At 40.2% G+C, this 23,202-nt stretch overlaps 2 protein-coding genes across 2 annotated transcripts; both read right to left on the bottom strand.

The window, feature by feature from the left end:
- Positions 1-68: 68 nt before the first annotated feature.
- ttk (ttk protein kinase) lies at positions 69-15,247 on the bottom strand. The gene is made up of 25 exons (XM_080427637.1): positions 15,143-15,247; positions 14,273-14,357; positions 13,273-13,495; positions 12,981-13,087; positions 12,736-12,879; positions 12,530-12,635; positions 12,349-12,427; positions 11,602-11,711; positions 10,535-10,619; positions 9,989-10,103; positions 9,426-9,648; positions 8,961-9,067; positions 7,574-7,723; positions 6,726-6,910; positions 6,376-6,539; positions 5,695-5,815; positions 5,476-5,568; positions 4,981-5,138; positions 3,882-4,033; positions 3,303-3,427; positions 3,139-3,213; positions 2,508-2,684; positions 1,589-1,685; positions 841-926; positions 69-734 (listed from the first exon to the last, which is right to left on the bottom strand). Exons 2-25 carry the CDS (start codon positions 14,355-14,357, stop codon positions 660-662), a joined length of 3,042 nt encoding a protein of 1,013 aa, XP_080283763.1. The 5' UTR covers positions 15,143-15,247; the 3' UTR covers positions 69-659.
- A 1,189-nt stretch (positions 15,248-16,436) lies between these two features.
- LOC308084446 (phosphomevalonate kinase-like) lies at positions 16,437-23,132 on the bottom strand. The gene is made up of 5 exons (XM_080427105.1): positions 22,965-23,132; positions 21,473-21,536; positions 18,583-18,735; positions 18,175-18,304; positions 16,437-17,577 (listed from the first exon to the last, which is right to left on the bottom strand). Exons 1-5 carry the CDS (start codon positions 23,054-23,056, stop codon positions 17,402-17,404), a joined length of 615 nt encoding a protein of 204 aa, XP_080283231.1. The 5' UTR covers positions 23,057-23,132; the 3' UTR covers positions 16,437-17,401.
- Positions 23,133-23,202: the final 70 nt, after the last annotated feature.

Genomic DNA, 23,202 nt, shown 5'->3' with positions numbered 1-23,202 from the left:
TACACTTTGTTGTAGGAGAAACACTGACTTTATTGATCAGGAGAATGGTGGTTTCCTAATGATTAAGAGTACCTGTACTGTAAATTTGTATAAACAGTAACTTCTCAGTATGTTATCAAATAATATATTGATACATTTTGTAAGGCAAAGTTCAATAACAGCGTAAACTTAATTATCCTATGGCGGGTCCTGTTCAGGCATCGTGTTGCGCAGACAACATGCATCCTTGTTTTAATACAATCATTTGGAACAAGTCATTTTTCATAAAAATACAAAGTTATTCCTCAGTAAAAGTTGTTCCTGAATATACACGGTTATAAACTATAACAAATAAAAGGTTCATTAGGATAAAGCGTAATGAAAACTAGTTTAATAGTCATTTACAGGACATATACAGACATGTCAAACTAAACAACTAATGACTATAACATAACACTACTATAGTGTTAGGTAGTTTTAGAACATAGTGATAGACTTTAAGAAACAGAACACCAGCATAAAAATGGAACACCAGTATAAAAACATTACAAGAAAAGATATAGTAATACATGTGTAAAAATACAAGATGTTATTATTGCAGTTTAGTGGTTAGGCAGCTCCTTCCAGGATGGGAGGGCAAATGGAAGTTGGAATAGCTTGAAGTGGGAAAGCATAATTGTCTATGACTGATGACTTGACTTCACACACTCTGCAACATCCAGCTTCCTGCCACTGTTGCACATTCTTGCCAAGTTCTGTTAAGTGAGTATAAGTCAGAGAATAAAAGAATAAGTCAAATAAAAAGATCACAGGTTAAAGAAATGAAAGGCAATATATATATTTTTTGTTCCACCAACTTACATTAGCAGCTCTGACGATGCTGTTCGGAGACTGGAGGGCTGCGAGGTCGTTGAGTATTTTCTTAAGATCGCTGTTGTATGGACGTTCTGAATAAGGGAAAATCTGGTTTAAAGTAAGCCTGATTTATAGATAATAGGACACTGTCACGTGCCAAAAATAGCCGATGTACAATCTAACAAGGCGTCATAATGTGAGCTTGTAGATCCGCTATTTTTGACGCACACCTCCACTGTGTACTGGCACAATCTGCAGAAATAAATACTTTAATTTGAAAACAGACACGTTTCAGCCCATGGCCTTAATCAGGGTTGAGATAGGAGAAAATCAACCGGTCACAGAAGTGTCACATGATAATCTGTGAAGTCAGTTAAATAAATCAGTGGTTCTCAAAGTGGGGTCTGGCGACGCCCAGAAGTCCGCCGGGGGGTTCCAGTGGGTCCCCAGCAAAATGAGGAACAGTTTATAGCCGATCTACAAGCTCACAACACGTCGAGATGTGACAAGTGAGCTTGTAAATTGGTTATTGCCATGACACGGTGTGAGCTTATAGATCAGCTATGTTCGAACATTTTTGACAAATCTTCTGTTATGGGCGTCCCTAGCTCAAAATACTTTGAAATGGGGGTCTGCGGCCAAATCAATCTCATTTGGGGGTCCTCCTTGACGTGAGAAAGTTTGAGAACCACTGAAATAAGTCAAGAGTGTCAGATGTGCATGCAAGTGTTGTGTACTGTACTGTACTGTATACCTGGCTCAGTTGATGCCTGTGGTTGAAGCTGAATATACGGATGGTCTAGAAGTTCAGCAATGGAAATCCGTTCTCTGGGATCTCTTACCAAGCATCTCTGGCAGAGTCAACCAGAAGATAAAATGTCAAAACAAAACCAGTCATATGTCTACATCACCACCAGCTAAACTGAAATATCCACATAAAATAATTAGTTGTTGGAACAGTGTGTAATCGTAACAGAGGGTTAACCATTTGTGTGCCATGTTAATGAATACTTCACCAGTAACAAGTGTTTCACAAGAATAATGTTGGTGTAACTAAGAGATTCATAGAACATATATATACACTTTTGTATATGCATAGATTTTAAACTATGACTCGACTCTCACTCTGCACACCAGGCATTTAAGGCTTTCATGGCAGAGACGATGTTTGGATCCTCCCAGGATCTTCCTCAGGTCTTAAGAGCAGGTGATTGACCCATCTGACACCCTAGTCAGGGTGCTTTCTGTAAATTGTTTTTTATCTCATGCCAATTCTTGAAGCCTTTACCATGAGGATTGTCTGTGCAGACCGTTTGCAGATCACATCAGATATATTGGAGTCTACAAAATGTCTAATGTTTTGTATCGTTGATAGTATTTACCTGAATTTAGTGTGACCGATATGTGATTTTGCATATCATGTTGGTTTTATATTTCTTAGATCATAACATACTGTAGTGGAGTCTTATAACTGCTTGATACGTGCCCATACCCTATATAAGGATGTGGCAGATAGCTGCTGTTGGACCTGAGGAAGATCCTAATGGGTGGGTCCAAACATGTATTCTTTATATGTATATTCTTAAATATATCAAAGACTGATACCTCATCCACAAATATATATCAAAGACTGATGCCTCATCCACAGATATACAGGAAACCTCATCTCTCACCTTCAATACATCCAGCAGATCCTTCTCTGGAATGTCAGGAAATTCAATGTCAAATGAGGGATCGGTGATGGCGTGCAGCTTGCTAATCTGATTGGTGATGCTTTGGAATGGCGTCTTCCCATAGGTCATGCAGTACAGGATGCATCCAAGAGACCACACGTCACCTTTAGGGCTGATCTGAGGACCAAAATATGAAATCAACACCCCTTTAGCTGTGTATGTCTGTACTGGTTCTCAAAGTTAACTGCAGGAAACCCCTAGGGTCCTTGTGGTGGGGGGGATTCCAGGAAAATGATTTATAGTTAAGCACCAAATGGACCCTTGCAGATCTGTAACTCTGAAAGCAAACAAATGGAACCAAATGGACCCTTATGGGTCCATTTGGTTCCATTTGTACACTCTCAGAGTTAATGAGTGTTCCATTGTGTTCCATCTCAGAGTTAATGAGAGTGTTCCATTTGTACACTCTCAGAGTTAATTTGTCACTGAGGATTTAGTGTAGATGAGGGTTCCAGAGGAAAAAAATCAAATGGGGGTTCGTGGCCTATTGCAAATCAAACTATTTGTCATTAAAAATTGAAAAGATTCAGAACCTGCACTCTTTTCCAAATAGGTTGTTGAATATGAGTACCTTGGAGCTGGCTTTCCCGTTCTTAGATGACGTGTAGCGTATAGCTTCAGGTGGCATATAGTTGATTGTTCCAACCTAAGTTTGGCAAACAAGAATATTTAGTGGACATTACAATAACTATCAAAACTTAGGGAGCATTGTTGCCTTTAAGATAAATTACTTACTTGAGAGTCTTTCATGATGCTTGTTGCATCTGGCTGGATTTGGTTAGCTATGCCAAAATCAATCAACTTCAGGGAAGCATTCACTATGACAAAATTGGCTGGCTTCAAGTCGCTATGGACAATTCCTGTAAAGAACACAGATGACACATTAAAATAATTTAATTAAGGATGTGCTAATATATATCTATACATTTCCACACTAATGCTCACTATGGGGTACCATTATACATGCTCTGTGCGTCAACGGTGGACTGTGGAATCATGTGGATGGACGGTTTGAAAAAAAAAAAAAAGTCTAACATTTTTATTGATGATGCAACATCAATTCCTTCTATTTCACCAAGCTAACTTTCCAGGAAGAGAAAGGCAGTAGCACCCATTCGCTTGGAATCCTTACCACTGAAGTAATTGGTAAGCACATTTCTGAACTGTTCACAGCCTACCTCTGAGACAGAGTGAGCAGACTTGCTCTTAAAATGAGCATTAGTGAGGACCAATAATATGAAATTGCAAATAGGTGAAGTGTTCCTTAAATGTTTTGCAAGTGAAAGAGAGGGAAGAAGATGGAGAGATCCTGACCATGTTTATGGATGGTGCTGACTGCCTCCAACATGTTCTTCCAGTAATACTTCCTCTCTAGTTGCTTAACAGTCTTGCGGTTCTTCAACCACGTGTTCAGGTCCAGGTTGCCACACTCCATCAGCATGTAGATGTAGCTGTTTGTTATCTCACTGCAATTTCAAGCACAACATGATTTTCATCAGGAATTATAAATAATACATATCCCTTTTATTTATGTTTACTAAAGAGCTGGAGAGACAGGGAGAATATAGAGCTATTTAACACTTATTTTAAGAATAAAATATCTTAAACGCTAATATAGCACTTCTCTTGGTACTCAAAGTCACTTTACAAGCAGAAGCAAACAAAATAAAAAACATCAACATAACGTAAGCCTTTCCAAGCCATGCGGGCATAGGGCAGGGGCATATCTCCCGTTTCCTTAGCGTGAGGCCGCTTGATGTACAAGTATATCCCCTAGCCATGATGTACAAGTACACCCCCTAGACATGACGCTAGTATGTCGCAGGGACTTGCCTTGCCCCCTATCCAATCCTTTGATGTTGAGTGCCAAGCAGGGGCATGGGGTCCCATTTTTATAGTCTTTGGAATGACCCGGCCGGGGAATCGAACCTCAAACCTCCCAATCTCAGGGCAGACACTCTAACCACAAAGCCACCGAGCTGGCAACATCATCATGGGAACGATGTACGAAAGCAAATTTCACCCACTTTTTTTTACCTTGTTAACCTGTGATGTGACAATAAACCTGATTCTGATCATCATGAACATACATTACCAGAATTTATATGGTGGACAGCGACCAACCTCCATCGTAATGTCAATTATGCTTCTATTAAACACTTTCACATTTAATCGGTTTCCGCAAATAACAGTGATGAAACAGTATCCGTAGTACCTCTGCTTTGTCACAAGATGGGGCACTTTCCTAACATTTTGTGTACTCTCATTAGTATATCCAAAATTAAATGTACTGTGTATGCACTCAAAAGTATGTTGAAAAATAGCATACTGATTAGTATGCAGCATGCAGTATATATGTGATTTTGTACGCAACCATTGTGTTGTGTTGTGTTGTGTAGTGTGTACTACTCACTAGTCATACAGCTTGATGATCTGATCACTGTACTGCTGCAGATGGTTCAGATGTTCAATCTCATTCTTGTAACTTTCTACAGTCTGAGCGTCAGCCTCCTCCAGGTTCACATACTTCACAGCAAACAGCTGCTTTTTGTGATCCAGAACCTGGTACACCTGAGAGAATAGAACAATAAAAGAATGGAGAAAAAGGTGACCAACAGACAGGAAATGGAGAAATACCTTCTGAATTAATTATGCAATGTTTCAACTTCCATCTTGAAGTTTGTCATCTCCATATATTTGGGCAACGTTTCAGCCCAATCTGAACTTCATTGATTTCCAGTATGAAATTAAAGTTTTTCCAAAACATATGTTAGATATTTGGGGATATACTTCCTTGGCCTACTGGCAGCGCGGACAAGAAATTTGGTGATCATAAAAATAACATCAGGGGGTAAATATAGGGCAGCTTTTCTTTTTGGGTCACGCCAGCTCCTTAGAAATATCTCACCTTGCTAGAGCCGCCTCGTCCGATCATCTTTAGGATGTAGAACTGCTTGCCCTTAATGGTGATGTATTCATTTGACAAAGCAGTGACGGAAGCCTAGAACACAAATACACATATATTGTGCTGCCATGGTCATTTCATAAGAAACTCAAACAGGGACAATGCCACACTGACGAGTGTTATCACCAACTATTTCTTCTCCAAAAAGAAACGTAGATCTACCTGTGGGGTTTGGAAGCATGACACCTGGTGGAGTGCTTTGGGCGGTTTCTGGGCAGGTCCAGATGCGTGTGCTGTAGAGGGAGTCACTTCTGGGTTTCTCTTTACTACTGGAGTGATGTAGCTGGGGACGGGATGACAGACAGTTCTAATGCCTGATCTATACTTCGTCAAGTGCCAAAAATAGCCGATCCACAAGCTCCCAAAGCATCGTGACTTGTTGTGAGCTTGTAGATCTGCTTGTAGAACAAGAAGTAATTTGGCTGGAGGGTGGCTTTAGCTAAAGATCCACTCAGTGATCAAAGGTAGGGTAAGTGATATTTTTTGGTTAAAACAAAACGTTTTTTTGGTCAACGGTTAAAGCACTATATTTAAATAGTAATCATTTCTATAGTGTATGTTCAGTAACAGGGGTCTCCCCGGCTCTCCGCTACTTTAAAAAATTTTAAAATAATTTTCAATAACAATTTGTATCGTGACCTGAAAATGACATTTCTGTTTACTAAAGAGCTGGAGAGACTCCCGTTACTGAACAAACACTATTAGGACTATCAGCATATAGAGCTATTTAATATTTATTTTAACCAAAAAATATCACTTACCCTAACTTTAATCTGATTATTTTACCCTTTTATTTTGAATAGGCATCTTGTTAAAGTGAAATTCCTACCATCAGTGACTTACCTATTATTACCATAGGGGTCTCTGTAGTTGTTAGGAGTCTGGTAGACCTGGTTTTTGACTGTGCTCAGTGTGGACGGCAGAGGGAGGCATGGAGTGGGCAGTGAATCCTGCCGGCATGGAGCAGGTCTGGGATCAGGAGGAGAAGTGTGCTTCGTGTGCTTCTCCTAGGAAGAGAAAAAATTGGGGGAATTGTTTTGAGACTAAAATAGATATACACAATATTCAACTGTACAGTTGAGAAATGTTGCATGAATACACTCCCAGAAACACAAAACCCAACAGGACATAAAAACAACAACAACAGCAGATACAGCAGTGATATGTTTGGTGATAACCATAATGTATCAGACCTCTGGAGAAACATATCGGCTGACAACAGCTGGTATCTTCCATCCTGGTGAAGGCTCCTTGCTGACAGGTTGAGGCTGTTGTTGTGCAGGTCGGTTGACAGGTACCCGACCAGCCCGAACAGGTACCTGCACAGCATGGTTGCCTCCAGAAGCTGCTACACTCAGTGGCGCACTGGTCTGCATAGCTACAATAAGGAAAGGTGGTAAGAATAAATCAAAATGATAAAAAAAAATTAAAAAGAAGATGCATATAAAAATCACTATTTTCACATTGATTTCTCAATTTTCTGACCACTTCAACCCTAGCATCCCTATTCTGGGGCATGCATCCACGGAAATAGCTGATCTACAAGCTCACAAAGTGTCCCAACACAACGTATTGTGAGCTTATAGATCTGCTATTTTCGGCAAAGACATTTAGTGTAGGGTTCTATACTAGGCCAGGAGGGGGCCTACGCCCGGCCTAGTAGTATAGACCCTGGGGGGCTAAGTATAAGGTTTAAATGGTTAAAGATTTTTATTAACCCTCGTAGGGTCCTCGGGTCCTTTTAACCCGGTTTAACATTTTCAACATGAATTAAAAGTATGTAAAAAAAAATTGTTCTCTATGAAACTTCTTCTATTTGCCTTATTTACTGTACTAAACATGTGATATGAAAATGACATTTTTCATTTTCATGAAAATGAAGATTTTCACCCAGGGCCTTCGGGTCAAAGTGACCCGAAGGCCCTGGGTGTGACTAAAACACGAAGACCCTACGAGGTTAATGATATGCCCAAAATAGGGATGCCAGGTTAAAATTGGTTAGAATGATCAATCAACAATATTCACACTAATTTGAACTTACCTGCGGGACTTTCCTCCTGCTCAGTGGATACCAACATTAGCTCTTTTTTCCCAGATTTAAGATTGCCCAAGGCTGTCTCCAGGAGCTCAACTGGCATGGCTTTCAGTGTCAAGGCTTTGCGTAAAATTGAGGCTGCTTTTCTTGTATTACCTTATGGGGCACAAGGAAGGAAAATGGACAAATGTAATTTGCAATTCAGCAGCAATTTGCAACATTGGACAAGGTTTTAGATGGGATACTATACTGTTCATGTCTACTGTCTACATGCCTTTTGTAAGTACATGCTGCCATACATACATGAAAATAATACAAGATAACTCGTTATGCAATATTTAATCCATATTGAAATATAGTATGGTTTACAACTAACTAAAGAAGACGATGACCAATCAAGGGGCAGTACATTAACACATTAACTGCCAGAATTATTTTCATATTTTTTTAGCCAGTGCCAGAGTTTTTCATTGGAAAAAAAAAAGTACTCAGGAGCCGAAATACAGACTTTTTAAGTTTTAAGTTAACAAGGAAGTGGATAGGAGTCTAGATCTTCAACTAATCATATCTCCTTGGTCTTTGGGTGAAATTGGAAAATCACGTAGATCTACGCGATTGGCACGTGGCGGCTTTAAATCGGTTCGCGTAGATCTACGTGATTGGCAGTCAATGTGTTAATGTATTTGTGTAAAACAAAGGCACATTTTAGGGTTGGATCTAAAGGTACATTTTAAAGGTTTAATGACATTCACTTTTACACCACATTCAAAGTCTTTGTCCTGGTCCTTCAAAAGTGTACAAAAAGTTTTAAGTGAAAATTCCTTTCCAGTGATCAATGGCAGGTGTTTTTCTCTCACATTTCTAAAGCCTTTTCAACTGCAATGAAAAAAGAAATCTTTGCCTGCGGGTGTCGCTGGTGAGGGATTTTGCCTGTCAATCATCGCCTCTGCTCCGCCCCCCCCCAAAGGAAAGGATAGGGGAGGGGAGGGGCGAGGAGGAGAGTGGGCGGGATTATTCGACAGTGACCTCACTGTCGAAGGGCCAAGCTCAGATTACTTTTCAGCCTAATTATTCAGAAAACCCCAGACCACAGAAAATCCACTGAATGTTTTAAGTTCAGGTTTTTTGGGTGTAATTGAGGTCATAAAACCCCAAATAAAACATTGAAAATAAAAAAAGTGAAAATGAATGTCATGATACCTTTAAAATTGTTGTTGGATCTCAATTAAATATCCATTCGCCGTTAGCTGGCCTGCAATATTAACAATGTAAATTATAATATATATTTGGTTCTAAGCCACCAGTACCTGAATGGGGCGTCTATTTTGTCAATCAGCTTTCTATAGAACAGTTAATATATATATTAAATGTAATAAAAGATGGGGTGTTCTACCTTGAGAGACTTCAAACTGGGCATGTGCAACGTGAACAAAGGCTAGGCCTTTGCAGTGGGATCTTAGAACAATGAAGTGGTCCTCAGCTTCTTCAGGGTCTTCAATCCTACACAAGAAGACAGCTGTCAACCCCAGTCAAACACTCCTGTACACCAGAGACAATACAGTATAGATAATTGGGCCCTATCTTGTGCGCCACCTTACCCCTAAACCTTTTTGCCATTTTTTACTATTTAAAAAAAAATAGCCGATCTACAAGCTCACAATGTGTCGATGTAGATCAGCTAGTTGAACTATTTTAAATTGTTTTTCTAAATAGTAAAATATGGCTAATAAGTTTAGGCATAAGGGGTAAGGCGGTTTTGATTGATTTTAATTAGATCAATAACATACATCGATCTAGGGACCATCTTCTTTCTCAAAAATGTCTGATTATAATGGACATATTTCTAATTCATACTCACCCCTTCAGTTCTGCGAATCTGACCAACATCCTGGCATAGCTCTCGTTCTTACTGTATTTCACCACAGGCAGTTTGGCAAATACTTTATCATACCGGTCCTTGAGTTTATTCAGGAAGTTCGAGTCAGTGTGAGGGTTTCCCGTCTTCTCCAGATTACAGAGATATCTCTGACATGACTCAGGGGAATATGAACTGATGATATGGTTAAAAGTGGAAGTGGTATCTGCAAAAGACAACAGTGATCAAGTCAGCACATAATCGATGTAGAATAGATAAGCCAAGATCACATCACATCAAATAAGAATAATTTTACGAGGGTAAGTAAGCAGCTTAGTAACATCAGCAGAATAAATACAACTCAATACAAGGATGAGGAAATTAAAATAATATATAAGTACAAAGGGACACTAAATTGAACAGCATCAATTGTACTCTCTGGGCCCTATTTTGCGTGTCTTAAGTACTAGATTTTACTTAAGACCTGCTGTTTCACGAGGGCCTTCTGTCTTGTACCCACATGAATGTGCAAGACGAATATCTATAGGTTCTTTGTGGTCTATTACCTTCCATTTTATCAGCGTCTCTCTTGTCCTGTCTGTGAAGCAGTGTGGTGGTAGAGTCCACCATTGCCTGGTCCTCGTCCGCCCATGGGCGGTGATCCGGACTGACATTTGGTGGCTGTGCACACAACATTGACAGGCTTTATTTATTTAGATCACAGCTTGGTAGAAAAACTTCTATTTTTTTAAATTATTATTCCTGTTGCTATACATAGCAACATCTAGAATGACACAGATGCTTTCCCGGTTTTATAGGTATAACAACGTATCGGCTTTCCCGGTCTTAATAGGTTAAAGTTGCCATGTACTGGTAATTCACCGTTTACAAAGTCACTACAACATTTATGTTATCTAATATTATTGTATTAGTCTAAATCCTTACAAGTGCTGCATTTCAAACTGTAATCTTAATGTCAGCTAATGTTGACAGAATTCTTCAGGTATATTCTGTAATGTTTATTGAATATGGACAACGATGTTAACAATGGACATTGACATGTAGTAATAATGGTATGGTGCTTTCCATAACTAGGGTCAGTTTTGACTCACTTTAAGGTGGAAATCACCTTCAGCGACAGTTTTCTTGGAGGATGACATTGTGAACATGGCACTAGTACTGGGGCCAGGTGTTTGCCTGAAACAGGATGAAATACAAAATAAGTTGCTTCAGGTAAACCAACAAAACTTCAAACTGTCATATTATAAGCAAGATTCTTTTGGAGAAATATAGACATGATAATTAAGGGATTTATGGAAAATATACATTTTATACAGTACATAATTATACTATTTAAATAGGGTGTAACGGATTCCATTGTTGTGTATATATATATAATTATTATATTGTGTATATGTATGATAATATATAACGATTAGGGAGTGTTGCCTGCTCAGTATAAGATGTTAGCATATATGTAATAACTAGGAAATTGATGGAGTGAGGGGTATGGTGTGATATGGTAGTGTTGGCGTTTGTATATAACTGTATGTATATTAGAATGTGTGTATATGGGTATATGCACGCATTCGGGTGTATGTATGTGCATAAGAATGAAGACATGAATGTATATACTTTATATTTTCGAGTGTTCGATTACTACGAACAATGTTAGTACGGTAGTCTTGAATGTAATTACGAAATATTTTGAGTCTTCATTCAATATGAACTTAAATGATGTAACTAAGTTAAATCAACATGTAGGAAGGATAGGCATAAATAAGCTTTGAGCTTCAGCCTATGCCTTTTCGATCAAACAACATGAATAATTGGATTATAGTGTGGTAGGTTTTGTGTAACTGTTGATGTGGATCGAAATAAACTAAACTAAAATAATAAAATCCCCTTAGTTGGTACCATCAAGGCAATGGCATTGCAACATATAACGTGTAATTACTGCAGATGTGTAATTATACACCTGAGAGATATATCTAAGCATTATATTGCAATTGCATTATATTGCAATTCAAATAATATAAAGTGATTACTATTTACTACCAGAGATAACGGTGTGCGAGTTGCAGATACTTAAAGGAAAATACATCCTCTCACAATGTCTTTGTGGCATGTAGTTACTGCAGCTAAAGTGTAGCATGGTCCTTTCACTGTAAACACATACCTAATGAGGCTTTTTGGGATGACTACATCCTCTATCTTTGAGGACCTCCCCTCACTGTCATCATCATCCGTTTCCGGGATAGAGAAGGGAAGTATGGGAACTCTCCCCGGCTACAAAGCAATGTTTGAGAAGACATTTTGAAAAACTGATCATTAGTTTCATGTCACAATGAAGTAGAGATGTACCAATACCATTTTTCCCTTCCCGATAGCGATTCTGATACCCATAACTTGCCTATTGGTCGATACTGAGTATCCATCCGATACCAGTGTGTAATTTAAACAAATCTAGGACAGTGGTTCTCAAAGTGGGGTCCAGGGACCATCTGGGTTCCTTGAGGGGGTTCCAAATGGTCTTTAACTGTGAGTGTACAAATGGAACCAAATGGATCCGTAATAAGGGTCCTCCAAATCAAAAGGTTTGAGAACCACTGATCTAGGAACTAAAAATTCCATTAATAATTGTTAGAGTGCAGTTACAAGTTAGTAATATTATAATGTAAATAGTACAGTAAGAGTATAACAGTCACTTAATATCAACTGAAGTCATCAAAATATGACTGTAAATGAAATATCACCATGTGATAAATGATGTGGTATCGGAATGGCATACTCGCCGATACCGATACCAGCATTTTAGGCAGTATCGGCAGCTTTTCCGATACTGGTTTCCGAACAACTCTACAATGAAGAAGCACCAACAAACAATGCGAAGAACATATCCTTCAAATTGGAAGAAAACTCTCACCATGCCAACAGCTCTTTTTTGAGACCCAGTTCTCCAGCTTGGCAGCTGGTCATCTGACAATGCATTTAACGGCTCTCTCCTGAGGACACGGAAAACCAAAGACATATGTAAAAATTCACTGATAAAAAAAACAAAAACAATACCACCCCGTTTTAAATAGGAGAAAATATTATATTCTTACCCTGAACTGAAAATACCGGGCAGGTGCAACTCGCCTGTCCCGTCCGAGATCCTGCTGACCTTAGACTCTGAGCATTGCTTGGTAGAATCACGCACCTTACTGTGGGCTAATTGGGACAGAGAAACATAGGGACCTATAGAAATGTTCTGGAAAGTATACTTCGTTCTCACCACATCCAGTGAAAAAAAGAAGACATAAATCCTGACCTAGAATGTTTTCCTTATCCTCAGAACAGGCAAGTTGTGTCTTCCCTGACTGGAGGTTCAGCAAGATAGCTTCCAGCAGTTCTTTTGGTTTAGCATCCTCTTCGATTGCCCTCTGCAATATATGAATGGCTTTCTTTGTGTTGCCTGGTAAGATGAGTCAGCAGATATTGAAGCTTCATCAGTCACACAAATATATTCACCTTCAAAAGTACAACAAATCGTATTTTTAAATCTCGCCTCCTTACCATGGGAATGTTCAAACTCTGCATAGGAAATGTGGACAAAGGCAAATTTGGGGCAGTGAGATCTTGCTAAATTGAAGTTGGCTTCTGCCTCATTGACATCTTGGATTCTGATTGAGGGGGGGAAATAAATATGATTTAAAACACAATAAAACAGTTTTTGCAATGCATAGCGCAACTGATGTTGACATATTGCATTTGTTTCACTACCTATCTACTTCTACACACCGCTGAAAATTGTGCTAAAGCTTACAACAAAATGTGAAACAGTGTAATGAATGATTAGGTTACTCACGCTTTCAGCTCTGCAAATCTGACCAGCATCCTGGCATAGGGCTCATTTTGACAGTGCTTTCCCAATGGCATATTGGAGAACACTCTGGTATGAAAGTCTATAACCCTGGACAGATGCTTAGGGTCTGCCCGAGGGTCACCTTTCTTCTCCAACCTCGTCAGATATGAGAGACATGCTTCGGGAGAGTTTGAGCTGATGACCTGGTTCATATTGCCAGTGTCATCTGTAAGAAAATAGGGGTGTGTCAGACTCATTTGTCAGGCTACAACCTGGTTCATTTCACTTTCACTGGAAGCACCGCTATAGCCTTGGATCAAGACATTGTCATTGTGTCAAGACAAGTCATTGTCTAGATCAGTGGTTCTCAACCTGTGGGTCGGGTCCCCACATGATTTCTTTTTTTTTTTTGGGGGGGGGGGGGGGTCCCTGATGACAGTGAAGTGACAATTTAATACCTTTTTAATACCTCAAAAGAAAAACAGAAAAAAGAACATTACTTACTGCATCAAAAGTAATCAACAAAATCTATTATAAAAACTGAATGTAATGCCGTAGCCTTGGATCAAGACTATCATAGATTGTATTTTATCGATTTTGACATTTGCATATAAGTAAAAGTCATACTTGATAAAAATACATCTATGATAGCCTTGATCCAAGGCTAGTAAGGCCTCAACTCCTTCAATTCCAAGTGCTTGTCAGGGTCGGGGGTCCCAAGTTCAAATGATTATTTTGAGGGGTCGCGGCCTGAAAATGTTGAGAACCATAGGTATAGATTTCTTTGATCGATTCTGACATTTGTGTAATGTCAGACTCGATGTGAAATCTATGAGTCTTGATCCAAGGCTAGAACAGCTCAAGTCTATAGACAGAGACATTGGGCCACATTAGCTGTAGTATACAACCCTCGTAGACGTATTTATGATTCTGACGTCTTAAGTCAGAATCATAAATACGTCTACGAGGGTTGTATACTACAGCTAGGGCCACATATTGTTACCTTCGCTGAGAGATTGCCTAATTTTGTCGAGTTTTAGACGAAGTTTGTCGAGCTGATGCCTCCTATCCGTGTCAACTTCCTCCATCTGAAAATGGTAGAAAGCAGTAAGCACCTTTACTTTGACGATAAACAGTGGTATGCAGCGCGTCTCAGCAGATACAGGATAGGTGGGCACTAGGGACATCTGGGCACCTCAATGTAAAATTGGCTATTTTACCCAAAATGTAAAAAAATATATATATATTTGAAAAATGGTTTTAAGTAATGTAAAGTATACATGCACAGTACATCATTATCAGACTTAATTGTATCCTTCAACTTGTTTATGCACCAAAATGACTGGATATACAGGTTTTGTAGCAACTTGTAGAAATATTAGACCTTAATTGTGGAATGTTTAAGCATGTTCTAATAATGTATACTTTGTTTTACTTAAAAACATTTTCCAAATATTTTTTATAATAATGGTTTAACATTTTGGGAAACAGCCAATTTAACACCGACGTGCACACTCTTCCATGGGGCCCACAACTAACCCGTTACTAACAATATGCAGCGTGTCTCACTGCAGAGCTTAGTAAATAGCTAGTTCAACTATAACTTGATCATTTATCACACATCAATAAATTGGTCATCAGTTGATCTCGATCTACCACCACATAAAGACCTAACGCTACTTGATCACTGGGGTTAACTGACGTAAAGCTGCCACGGTCTGAAACTAACTACCGTAGCTCTGTTAGCAAAATAGCTAGCAAGTGTCTCTCGAAGAAAAGATTGAAAAGTGGATCTAACGTGCCTAAAAAACACATCTGAAAATGATAGTAATGTCGCAACATCTTCACGGGATTGAACAATAATCCACCTTACCGTGTTTTCTTTTTCGTCAAAAATAAACTAATATGCGAACAACGGTTATGTTATGTCTGACCGTCCATCTGATTCTATTTTGTTGTAACCGACTTTCAAAACTGCCACTTCCGCCTGCATTGTGATCTCATTGGGTGGTTTGGTTTGTACTGACGTAAAGGGTGCGTCAGCTGGGTGCATCCCATACGTAGCAGCGTGTCTGTGAGTAGTAGCCTGGGCACCATTCCTTTTCGGGTATATGATCCGGTCGGGAGCTCTACGTCATCCGCGTCATCAGCGACCGGATCGTGACAAACCGGAAACACGTCTCACCCCAAAATAGGTCCGTCCTATAAAATCCTTGATGTGGCGTAGTTTAGCTTATTTTTTAAATCTAAATGTGAGTGTACTTTCCGGAGACTATTTAGCGTCTGTATTATCCGTATTATCCCACGGGGAAATTCTATTCCATTTAAATAGGGATTGGGGAACCAAAACAAAGCGGCACCGCAAAACCGGATCGCGACAATCCGGAAACAGGATTCTTTTTTCTTTTTTCTTTTTCAGTAGGCGTGGCCTAGACCGGATCATATGGGTCTTTAGTAACGATCACCAGGCTTTCCTCCGAGGTGGAAAGACTGGTGATGCGAGGTTAGTGAGTAGAGGTCTGTGTCCAGTCCACTGTTTCCCAAACAATGGGTCGGGACCCAATTGTGTGTCGCGGACCAATTTTTGTGGGTCACGAGTAAATATCCCTTTATTTTGTTTTCCTACATTTTGTTTTTAATTATTTTATTTCAAACAATTTTCAAAATATTCACCCAAAATTCAATTATTTTCATAAATTAAATAAAAAATACAATTTATTTTGGAAAATATTTTCATAAATACATTCTAAACAAATCTGGAAACAAAAATAAAATTCAAGTAGTGAAAATGGCCAATCTACAAGCTCACAACGTGTCAAGATTATGTTCACTAGTTTGGGTCCGGGGAGACATTATACTTCTCTGGTATCGATCCAAAAGGTTTCACTCGTCCCATATGATAGGAAAACAAATAAACACAACATTTTGTATATAGGTTTTTATACATTTTTCTATTAAGTACTGTAAAATGTGATATATGAAAAGCATCACATTAACTTTAATGTGATGCATCTGGGGATGTTTTGAACCAAAAAAATGACAGAAATTAACTTAATGTAAATTTGGAACCATACATAGCATTTCAGAGTGACAAAGCCAAGGTAGTTTGCCAATGCTTGCAAGAAATTGAAACGGTGCAGTATAAGCAATTTGTGGTCTTTGTGGATAAATTGTCTAACAGCTGTTTGTGGTTTATAATACTCTTTGCGTCTTTTGATTGATTGATTGAATACTTTATTTAGAAGATTGTAGAGAAAAAGCACATGGAAGTACAGTTTACAATACAAGGTCAGCTAAAATGGATCTCTCATGAAAGCCGCAATGGCTTGTTTAAAATGAATATTGTTGATACCATTACATCTACATTTAACTGACATGACATTCCCGGCAGAGTGGGAACCCTTTGACTTCACATGAGAAACCGCAACAGTATCATAATTAAAATAATGTTTTACACATTTTGTCACCAAACTAGGAAAACAGAAGGTCATCTTTTCAATACATACACTCATGTATTAGACACTGATGATGACGTTCAAGTCATTTCTTCATTACACAAGTCGTGTTCAGCTGTTCAAGTCATTACTTCATTAGACAGCAGTACAGTGTTCAGGTGGTAGACAGTGAGCAGCATATCATGACACGATGTGACTAATCAAACATCATTACTGGAGGCCTGGACACTGCCATGTGCACTCAAACAACCACATGTCATGATAACTTGTTTTAAATGTTTATGTTTGTGTGCGTGTGTGTGTGTGGGGGGTCCGGTGGATAGCTCACATTGGAATGAAACTCCTCTGCTGAAAGTTGCTCCATGTTGTATCAGCAGAAATTATGTCCTTCCTGTTCTGTCCTACAATGACAAACATCTGTACCTAGAGTCTGTGAGTTCCAATATTTGTCTTGCACAGAAATATTACAGCCAATAAGTGTTGAAGGGCAAACAGTACAGTATGTGGCAAAATTAAAAGTAATTCTGCTTCAATTCAGCACTACGCGTCACTCATTTCTGACGATTTGAAATGTGTTTCTATGGCACTGTTCTGCTCAACAGGTTTGTAAAACATTCTCACGGAAAACACTGATGAGCCGTTCTTCATGTGACATGCTTCCTGGTCCACACGATGTCTCAGTGTTCACTCGTTATAAAATGGTTGGTCTGTTTCAGTCCTGCTGCCGTTTCAGCTAAAGACAAAATGGACTGAAGCTGTTCGTTCAGTGACGGGGCGTCAGCCTCATTCCTGATCGTCCAATCAAATTCCACGTTGCTGTCCAAGCCACATTCAGATTCGGCATCGTCTATCCCTGCAGAAAAAGGAAGTGTAAAGCCTGATTTATACTTCAGTTGTACGACGATGTCCCGTGCCGTACATAGTAGATCTACAAGCTCACAGCGCTGTGGCTGTTAGGAGGTCAAACCTGCAGCCTTTGGGTTACAGCAGACCACTAAATCCAACCCTCCACTCGTAAGAGATGGAGGGCCCTATTTTCGTCTGTGCCTTACCCATTATCCCTAAACCTCTTAGCCATTCTTTTCACATTTTCACATTTTCAAATAGTTCAACTAGCCGACCTACATCGACACGTTGTAAGCTTGTAGATTGGCTATTTGAACTATTTGAAATAGGGCCCGGAGCGTATTATTCATTAACCACACTAAACCTACAAAGTGTCCCTATTCTGGGGCAAACATTGGGCAAAAATAGCTGATCTACATGCTCACAACGCATCGTAACGAGGTGCATTGTAGGCATGTAGATCTGCTATTTTCATCAGATTTGGTACTAGCAGACCTAGTATAGAGCCCTGGGGGACCCCAGCCAACTAAGTATATAGGGTTTAGGTGGTTAGGCCATGACAGGGCTTCTTGTATAAACTCGACTTTGCAGAGATTCTACAAACCAGCAGTGAAGACCCAGCCACGATCCACCCTGGTCTGTTGAGAGGCGTGCACTCGGACACAGCGGGTCTGACTCGGGTACTCCCTCCAGAACCACTGCAGGTCCGACAGGCGCCGAGCGTCGCTGATCATCTGGGAGGGACGGAAGTCAGTGTAATGTTAGAACTGCTGTGGAGCAGTTAAAATTGTTACTACGGAGGACGGGATAGTGATTAGAATAATGTTAAAATGTTCAATTCTAAACTATTGTTTATGGGTGAAACACAAGAGTGATTACATGTGTTTGCATTTGTCAAAGCAGCGTTATATTCAAATTCCAGAATGTATGTGTGTGTGTGTGTGTGTGTGTGTGTGTGTGTGTGTGTGTGTGTGTGTGTGTGTGTGTGTGTGTGTGTGTCCTGTTCATTTACCCAGACAGGCTGTTGGGCGCCTCTAGTGGCCAGTCTGCAGAAGAATCCCGGGTCCTGTTCTCTCCGTCTCTCTCCCCATTGGATCATATCAGCTCTATACTTCTCTTTATACTCACTTGCTCCTAGAAGCTCCCCAAAGTCCAGACTGTGTTCCTACACATGAACAGACAGTGGACACGTGTTAAGCATCATGAACATTTCACTTCAATTAAAGTAAAATACATTCCTTTTTTCTTTTTTAACTGGAAAATCCATTCCCCTTAATGTTTCTTCATTGGCACAGACAGTAGCAACGGTGAGAGGGAGGCAGTGTAGGACAGACAGACAGTAGGAAAACTGAGAGGGAGTATAGAAGAGACAGACAGTAGGAAAGCTTAAAGGGAGACTGTAGGAGAGACAGGCAGTAGGAAAGCTGAGATGGAGACAGTGTAGGAGAGACAGGCAGTAGGAAAGCTGAGAGAGACAGTGTAGGAGAGACAGGCAGTAGGAAAGCTGAGATGGAGACAGTGTAGGAGAGACAGGCAGTAGGAAAACTGAGATGGAGAGAGTGTAGGAGAGACAGGCAGTAGGAAAGCTGAGATGGAGACAGTTTAGGGAGACAGGAAAGCTGAGAGGACAGTTTAGGAGAGAAGACAGTAGGAAGGCTGAGATGGAGAGTGTAGGAGAGACAGACAATAGGACAACTGAGATGGAGAGTGTAGGAGAGACAGACAGTAGGAAAGCTGAGATGGAGAGAGTGTAGGAGAGACAGACAGTAGGAAATCTGAGCTGGAGACAGTGTAGGTAGGTGATGATCTGATGGGATTTGCCCTTATGGCAGAAGTGGGTAAAGATCAGGGTACAATACTTTCAATTTCACAGGTTAGAAAAATGATCATTTCTTTGATAAATCTTCATGATCCAATGGTTCTCATCACAAGTATCATACCATACCATACCATACCATACCATACCATCTATACTACAATTGGCAGACTGGCTGAACGGGCAAAACGGGAAAAAATCAGTTTGTCCGGAAAAAACTGCGCACTGCGCATGCGTATGCACCGCTGTTGCCAGATCGTGCGCGAGCAACAAGCAACCAGCTTCATGAAAAAACACAAAGCTGCGCACTGCGCATGCGTCGACGCACTTTCTCTAACCAATTTACACCCACTTCACGCTTACAACACCTGGACATGGCAACACAACCCAACCTCACTCTCCGAGCCTATCAGCGTCGTCGCTCATCGTTCTGTGATTGACAGCAAAAGTTGGCCAATCAGGTGGCGAGTTCGACTGAGCCCGAATGGCTCCGAGTGCAGCCGACAAAAGACGAACGGCAGCCATTGTTGTTTGTGCGAGTCAGGGTGCGAGTGCCTTCACTTCTTATTTTAGCTTATAAAATGCTCTCAAACTTCTTCTTTGAGGCACGGAATTCACTTATAACATATCGTTTGGATAGAATTTAGTTGTATCACTTCATATGTGTGGTCAATTAATCATGACAGAGCCTATTTAAAAATAAAAATTCAGAGAACCGGCAGGGGCGGCCAATCACACGCATGTATCCGAATAAGTCAACCTATTTTGGGCATGGCCATCTCAAAAGTCCCGTTGCGTCATGGCTGTCCCCCCCGCCCCACCCCCACCACACACACACACACACACACACACACACACACAGGGAGAGAGGGGGAGAGAGAGGGAGGGTGGAAGAGAGAGAATAGTCAGCCAAACAGCGAGAGAGAATTTTCGCTGACGGACAGACAGAGACAGAGAGACAGAGAGGGAGAGAGAGAGAGAGGAAGAGAGGGAGGGAGGGAAAGACAAAATAAGCGAGCCCTCGCTTATTTTTGCGCGGACGTAATTTGTTTGTCATTGTGGTGAATATTGTGTGTGCTGCTGATGTTTGTTGTGTGAAGCTTAAAGGTTCTATGACATTCATTTTCACTTTTTTTATTTTTTAAGATTTTTTGGGGGTTTTATGACCTCAAATACACCTAGAAAATCTGAACTTTGAACATTCAGTGGATTTTCTGTGGTCTGGGGTTTTCTGAATAATTAGGCTGAAAAGTAATCTGAGCTTGGCCCTTCGACAGTGAGGTCACAGTCGATTAATCCCGCCCACTCTCCTCCTCGCCCCTCCCCTCCCCTATCCTTTCCTTTGTGGGGGGCGGAGCAGAGGCGATGATTGACAGGCAAAATCCCTCACCTGCGACACCCGCAGGCAAAGATTTCTTTTTTCATTGCAGTTGAAAAGGCTTTAGAAATGTGAGAGAAAAACACCTGCCATGGATCAATGGAGTGGAATTTTTTGTTAAAACTTTCTATACACGTTTGAAGGACCATGACAAAGACTTTTAATGTGTGGTAAAACTGAACGTCATGAAACCTTTAATGTCAGAGTGTTTGTGTTGGAGCGCCTCAGTGCGGCTGCAGAGTTCATGTGCAACATCTTGCATGCGTGGCTGTGGCTTTACCGTTTTCCTTCGCCGTGTCTGTAGGTCACGGCCTGGAGACCCCAGGGTCTCCAGGGACCCCTAAGGGGGGGGGGGGGGGCCGACCCTCTGGTTTTTTTTTTCATCCCATGATTTTGTACCCCCAAACGACATTTTCTTTGGGGGGGTTAGGGGGGGGTACTAGAATTCTGTAATATACAATTCTAGTAATATACAATTAGCAATTAGTATTTTTTACATTATTTCCTCTCTCTCACACACACACACACACACACACACACACACTCCTCCTACCATGTACCTAAAAACACTATTCATCTATTACATTTCTGAATCCTTTACCCATGGTGGGACATGTGGGTTTGAGTGTGGGTGGTTTATATTATGTTGAATCATGAGCAAACATACATAATACAATGCAATATTTTTTTAAAGCCCCTTCTACTCACGAGTGCATACTGCTGCTTCAGAGGACCAGAGAGACGCAGGATGCAGCATGCATCAGGACCAAGTCTAAAAGACACAATAAATGACACACACTGTTCAATGCACACAAACGGTCTATATTCAGTAATGGAAGAAGAACTCACATTTTTTAATTGAGTAAAAGTATCAATACAACAATGTAGAAATACTCTGTTGCAAGTGAAAGTCTGGTATTCAGAATTTACTTTAGTAAAGTACAAAAGTATTGGCATCAAAATAAACGTAAAGTACCAAAAGTAAAAGTACTCATTAGGCAGAATGTCCCATTTCAAGTTTTCAAAATGTATTCACCTGTTTCCTAGGCTGTGTGGTTTTCCACTTCCTGTCAATTTGATCCAATGAAATCCAATGAAACTGGTCAGATGACCAATGATATCCAATGAAATCGACAGGAAGTGGAAAACACACAGCCTGGAAACAGGTGAATACATTCTTTTTTTAAATAGCAGATCTACAAGCTCACAACGTGTCACAGTTGTTGCAGTTGTGAGCTTGTAGATCGGCTGTTTTCAATTAGCCACAGTAGTGTGAAGTGGTTAATGTATGTTTTGTAATCAAAATCTAGAAAGTAACTTGTAACTAGAAGGAGTTCTCCTTAACGAACTCCTTCTAATGCTATGGACCAGAGCTACCTAAGTTTTCAAATAATTGTAGGCCTAATGGAGTAAAAGTACAATAATTTCCTCAGAGATGTAGTAGAATAAAATAGTAAAAGTACTTAAAATTAGAAATACTCCAGTAAAGTAAAAAATACCTAAAATGAGTAAATGTACTTAGTTACTTTCCACCAATGTCTAAGAGAGACAATAAATGACACACACACACACACACACACACACACACACACACACACACACACACACACAGTTCAATGCCCACAAACTAAGGGGAGCTTACCCCAAATGTTAACTAGGTGTCCGGAGTATTTGTGCAAAGTATTGGTCCATATTTTTCAATAAAGAAGTGTTTTTAAACCCGTTTGTGGACGATTCTGTCGGAAGTTCCCAATGGGCGGTAGTGACGGGGCGCATCCGGTAAAAGGCGGAATTACACTCAATGTAAACAGGAAGTAAACGAGGGGGGAATGGCGTTCGGCCACAGACGGGATTAAAACACTTCTTTATTGGAAAAATATGGACTAATACATTGGACAAATACTCCGGACACCTAGTTAACATTTGGGGTAAGCACCTTGTATTTTGCATTTGTACATGTTCGGAGAAATACGGGCTTTACTGGTGACATTCCAGGTGTCATTCCAAATGTCAAAATCTATACAAAATATATCTACGAGAGTCTAGTAGGGGTGCGTTCGGATATTGCACACCGGAGCGCACTCGCCTATTAGTTTGTATTGGCCAGTGCGCTCAGTGCTGTATTTCCGAACGCACCCAGATCTGAGGCTAGTGTTGAACTAAAGTTATTACAGGGGGAGTAGTAGTCAATTTATATTACCGTTTATGAATTAAATCAGTCACGTAATCTTTCCCGGATTTTCGCTTCCCACTGAACACGAGAATGAGTTTTGGTTCTTCTAATGTCTCCATTATGTCTGTCACCAAAAAATAATAGTCTACATGAACCTATATTAGTTGTTGACAGAATAGCAGCAGCCTGCTGGTTACCTCCTGTCACACCGCTGTGAGCCGATGCCGGTGCTACCGTAATACAACGCCTATTAACGGCTGGTAGA

This window comes from Gymnoscopelus braueri (assembly GCF_963280865.1).
Source record: "Gymnoscopelus braueri genome assembly, chromosome: 4".
Taxonomy (NCBI): domain Eukaryota; kingdom Metazoa; phylum Chordata; class Actinopteri; order Myctophiformes; family Myctophidae; genus Gymnoscopelus; species Gymnoscopelus braueri.
The sequence above is the reverse complement of the archived record's forward strand: the minus strand, read 5'-3'. Positions and strand labels throughout refer to the sequence as shown.

Bases quoted from the DNA above. Each gene is read 5' to 3' on its own strand.
- ttk (XM_080427637.1), bottom strand. From the start codon at position 14,357: ATGGAGGAAGTTGACACGGATAGGAGGCATCAGCTCGACAAACTTCGT. The intron at 13,496-14,272 runs GTAACAATATGT...ATTTTCTTACAG, and splicing joins TAGGCAATCTCTCAGCGAAG to ATGACACTGGCAATATGAAC. The intron at 5,816-6,375 runs GTAAGTCACTGA...TCCCGTCCCCAG, and splicing joins GACCCCTATGGTAATAATAG to CTACATCACTCCAGTAGTAA.
- LOC308084446 (XM_080427105.1), bottom strand. From the start codon at position 23,056: ATGGAGACATTAGAAGAACCAAAACTCATTCTCGTGTTCAGTGGGAAG. The intron at 21,537-22,964 runs GTAATATAAATT...TGTGTCTTTTAG, and splicing joins ACTGATTTAATTCATAAACG to ACTTGGTCCTGATGCATGCT. The intron at 18,736-21,472 runs GTGAGTAGAAGG...GTTCATGTGTAG, and splicing joins TGAAGCAGCAGTATGCACTC to GAACACAGTCTGGACTTTGG.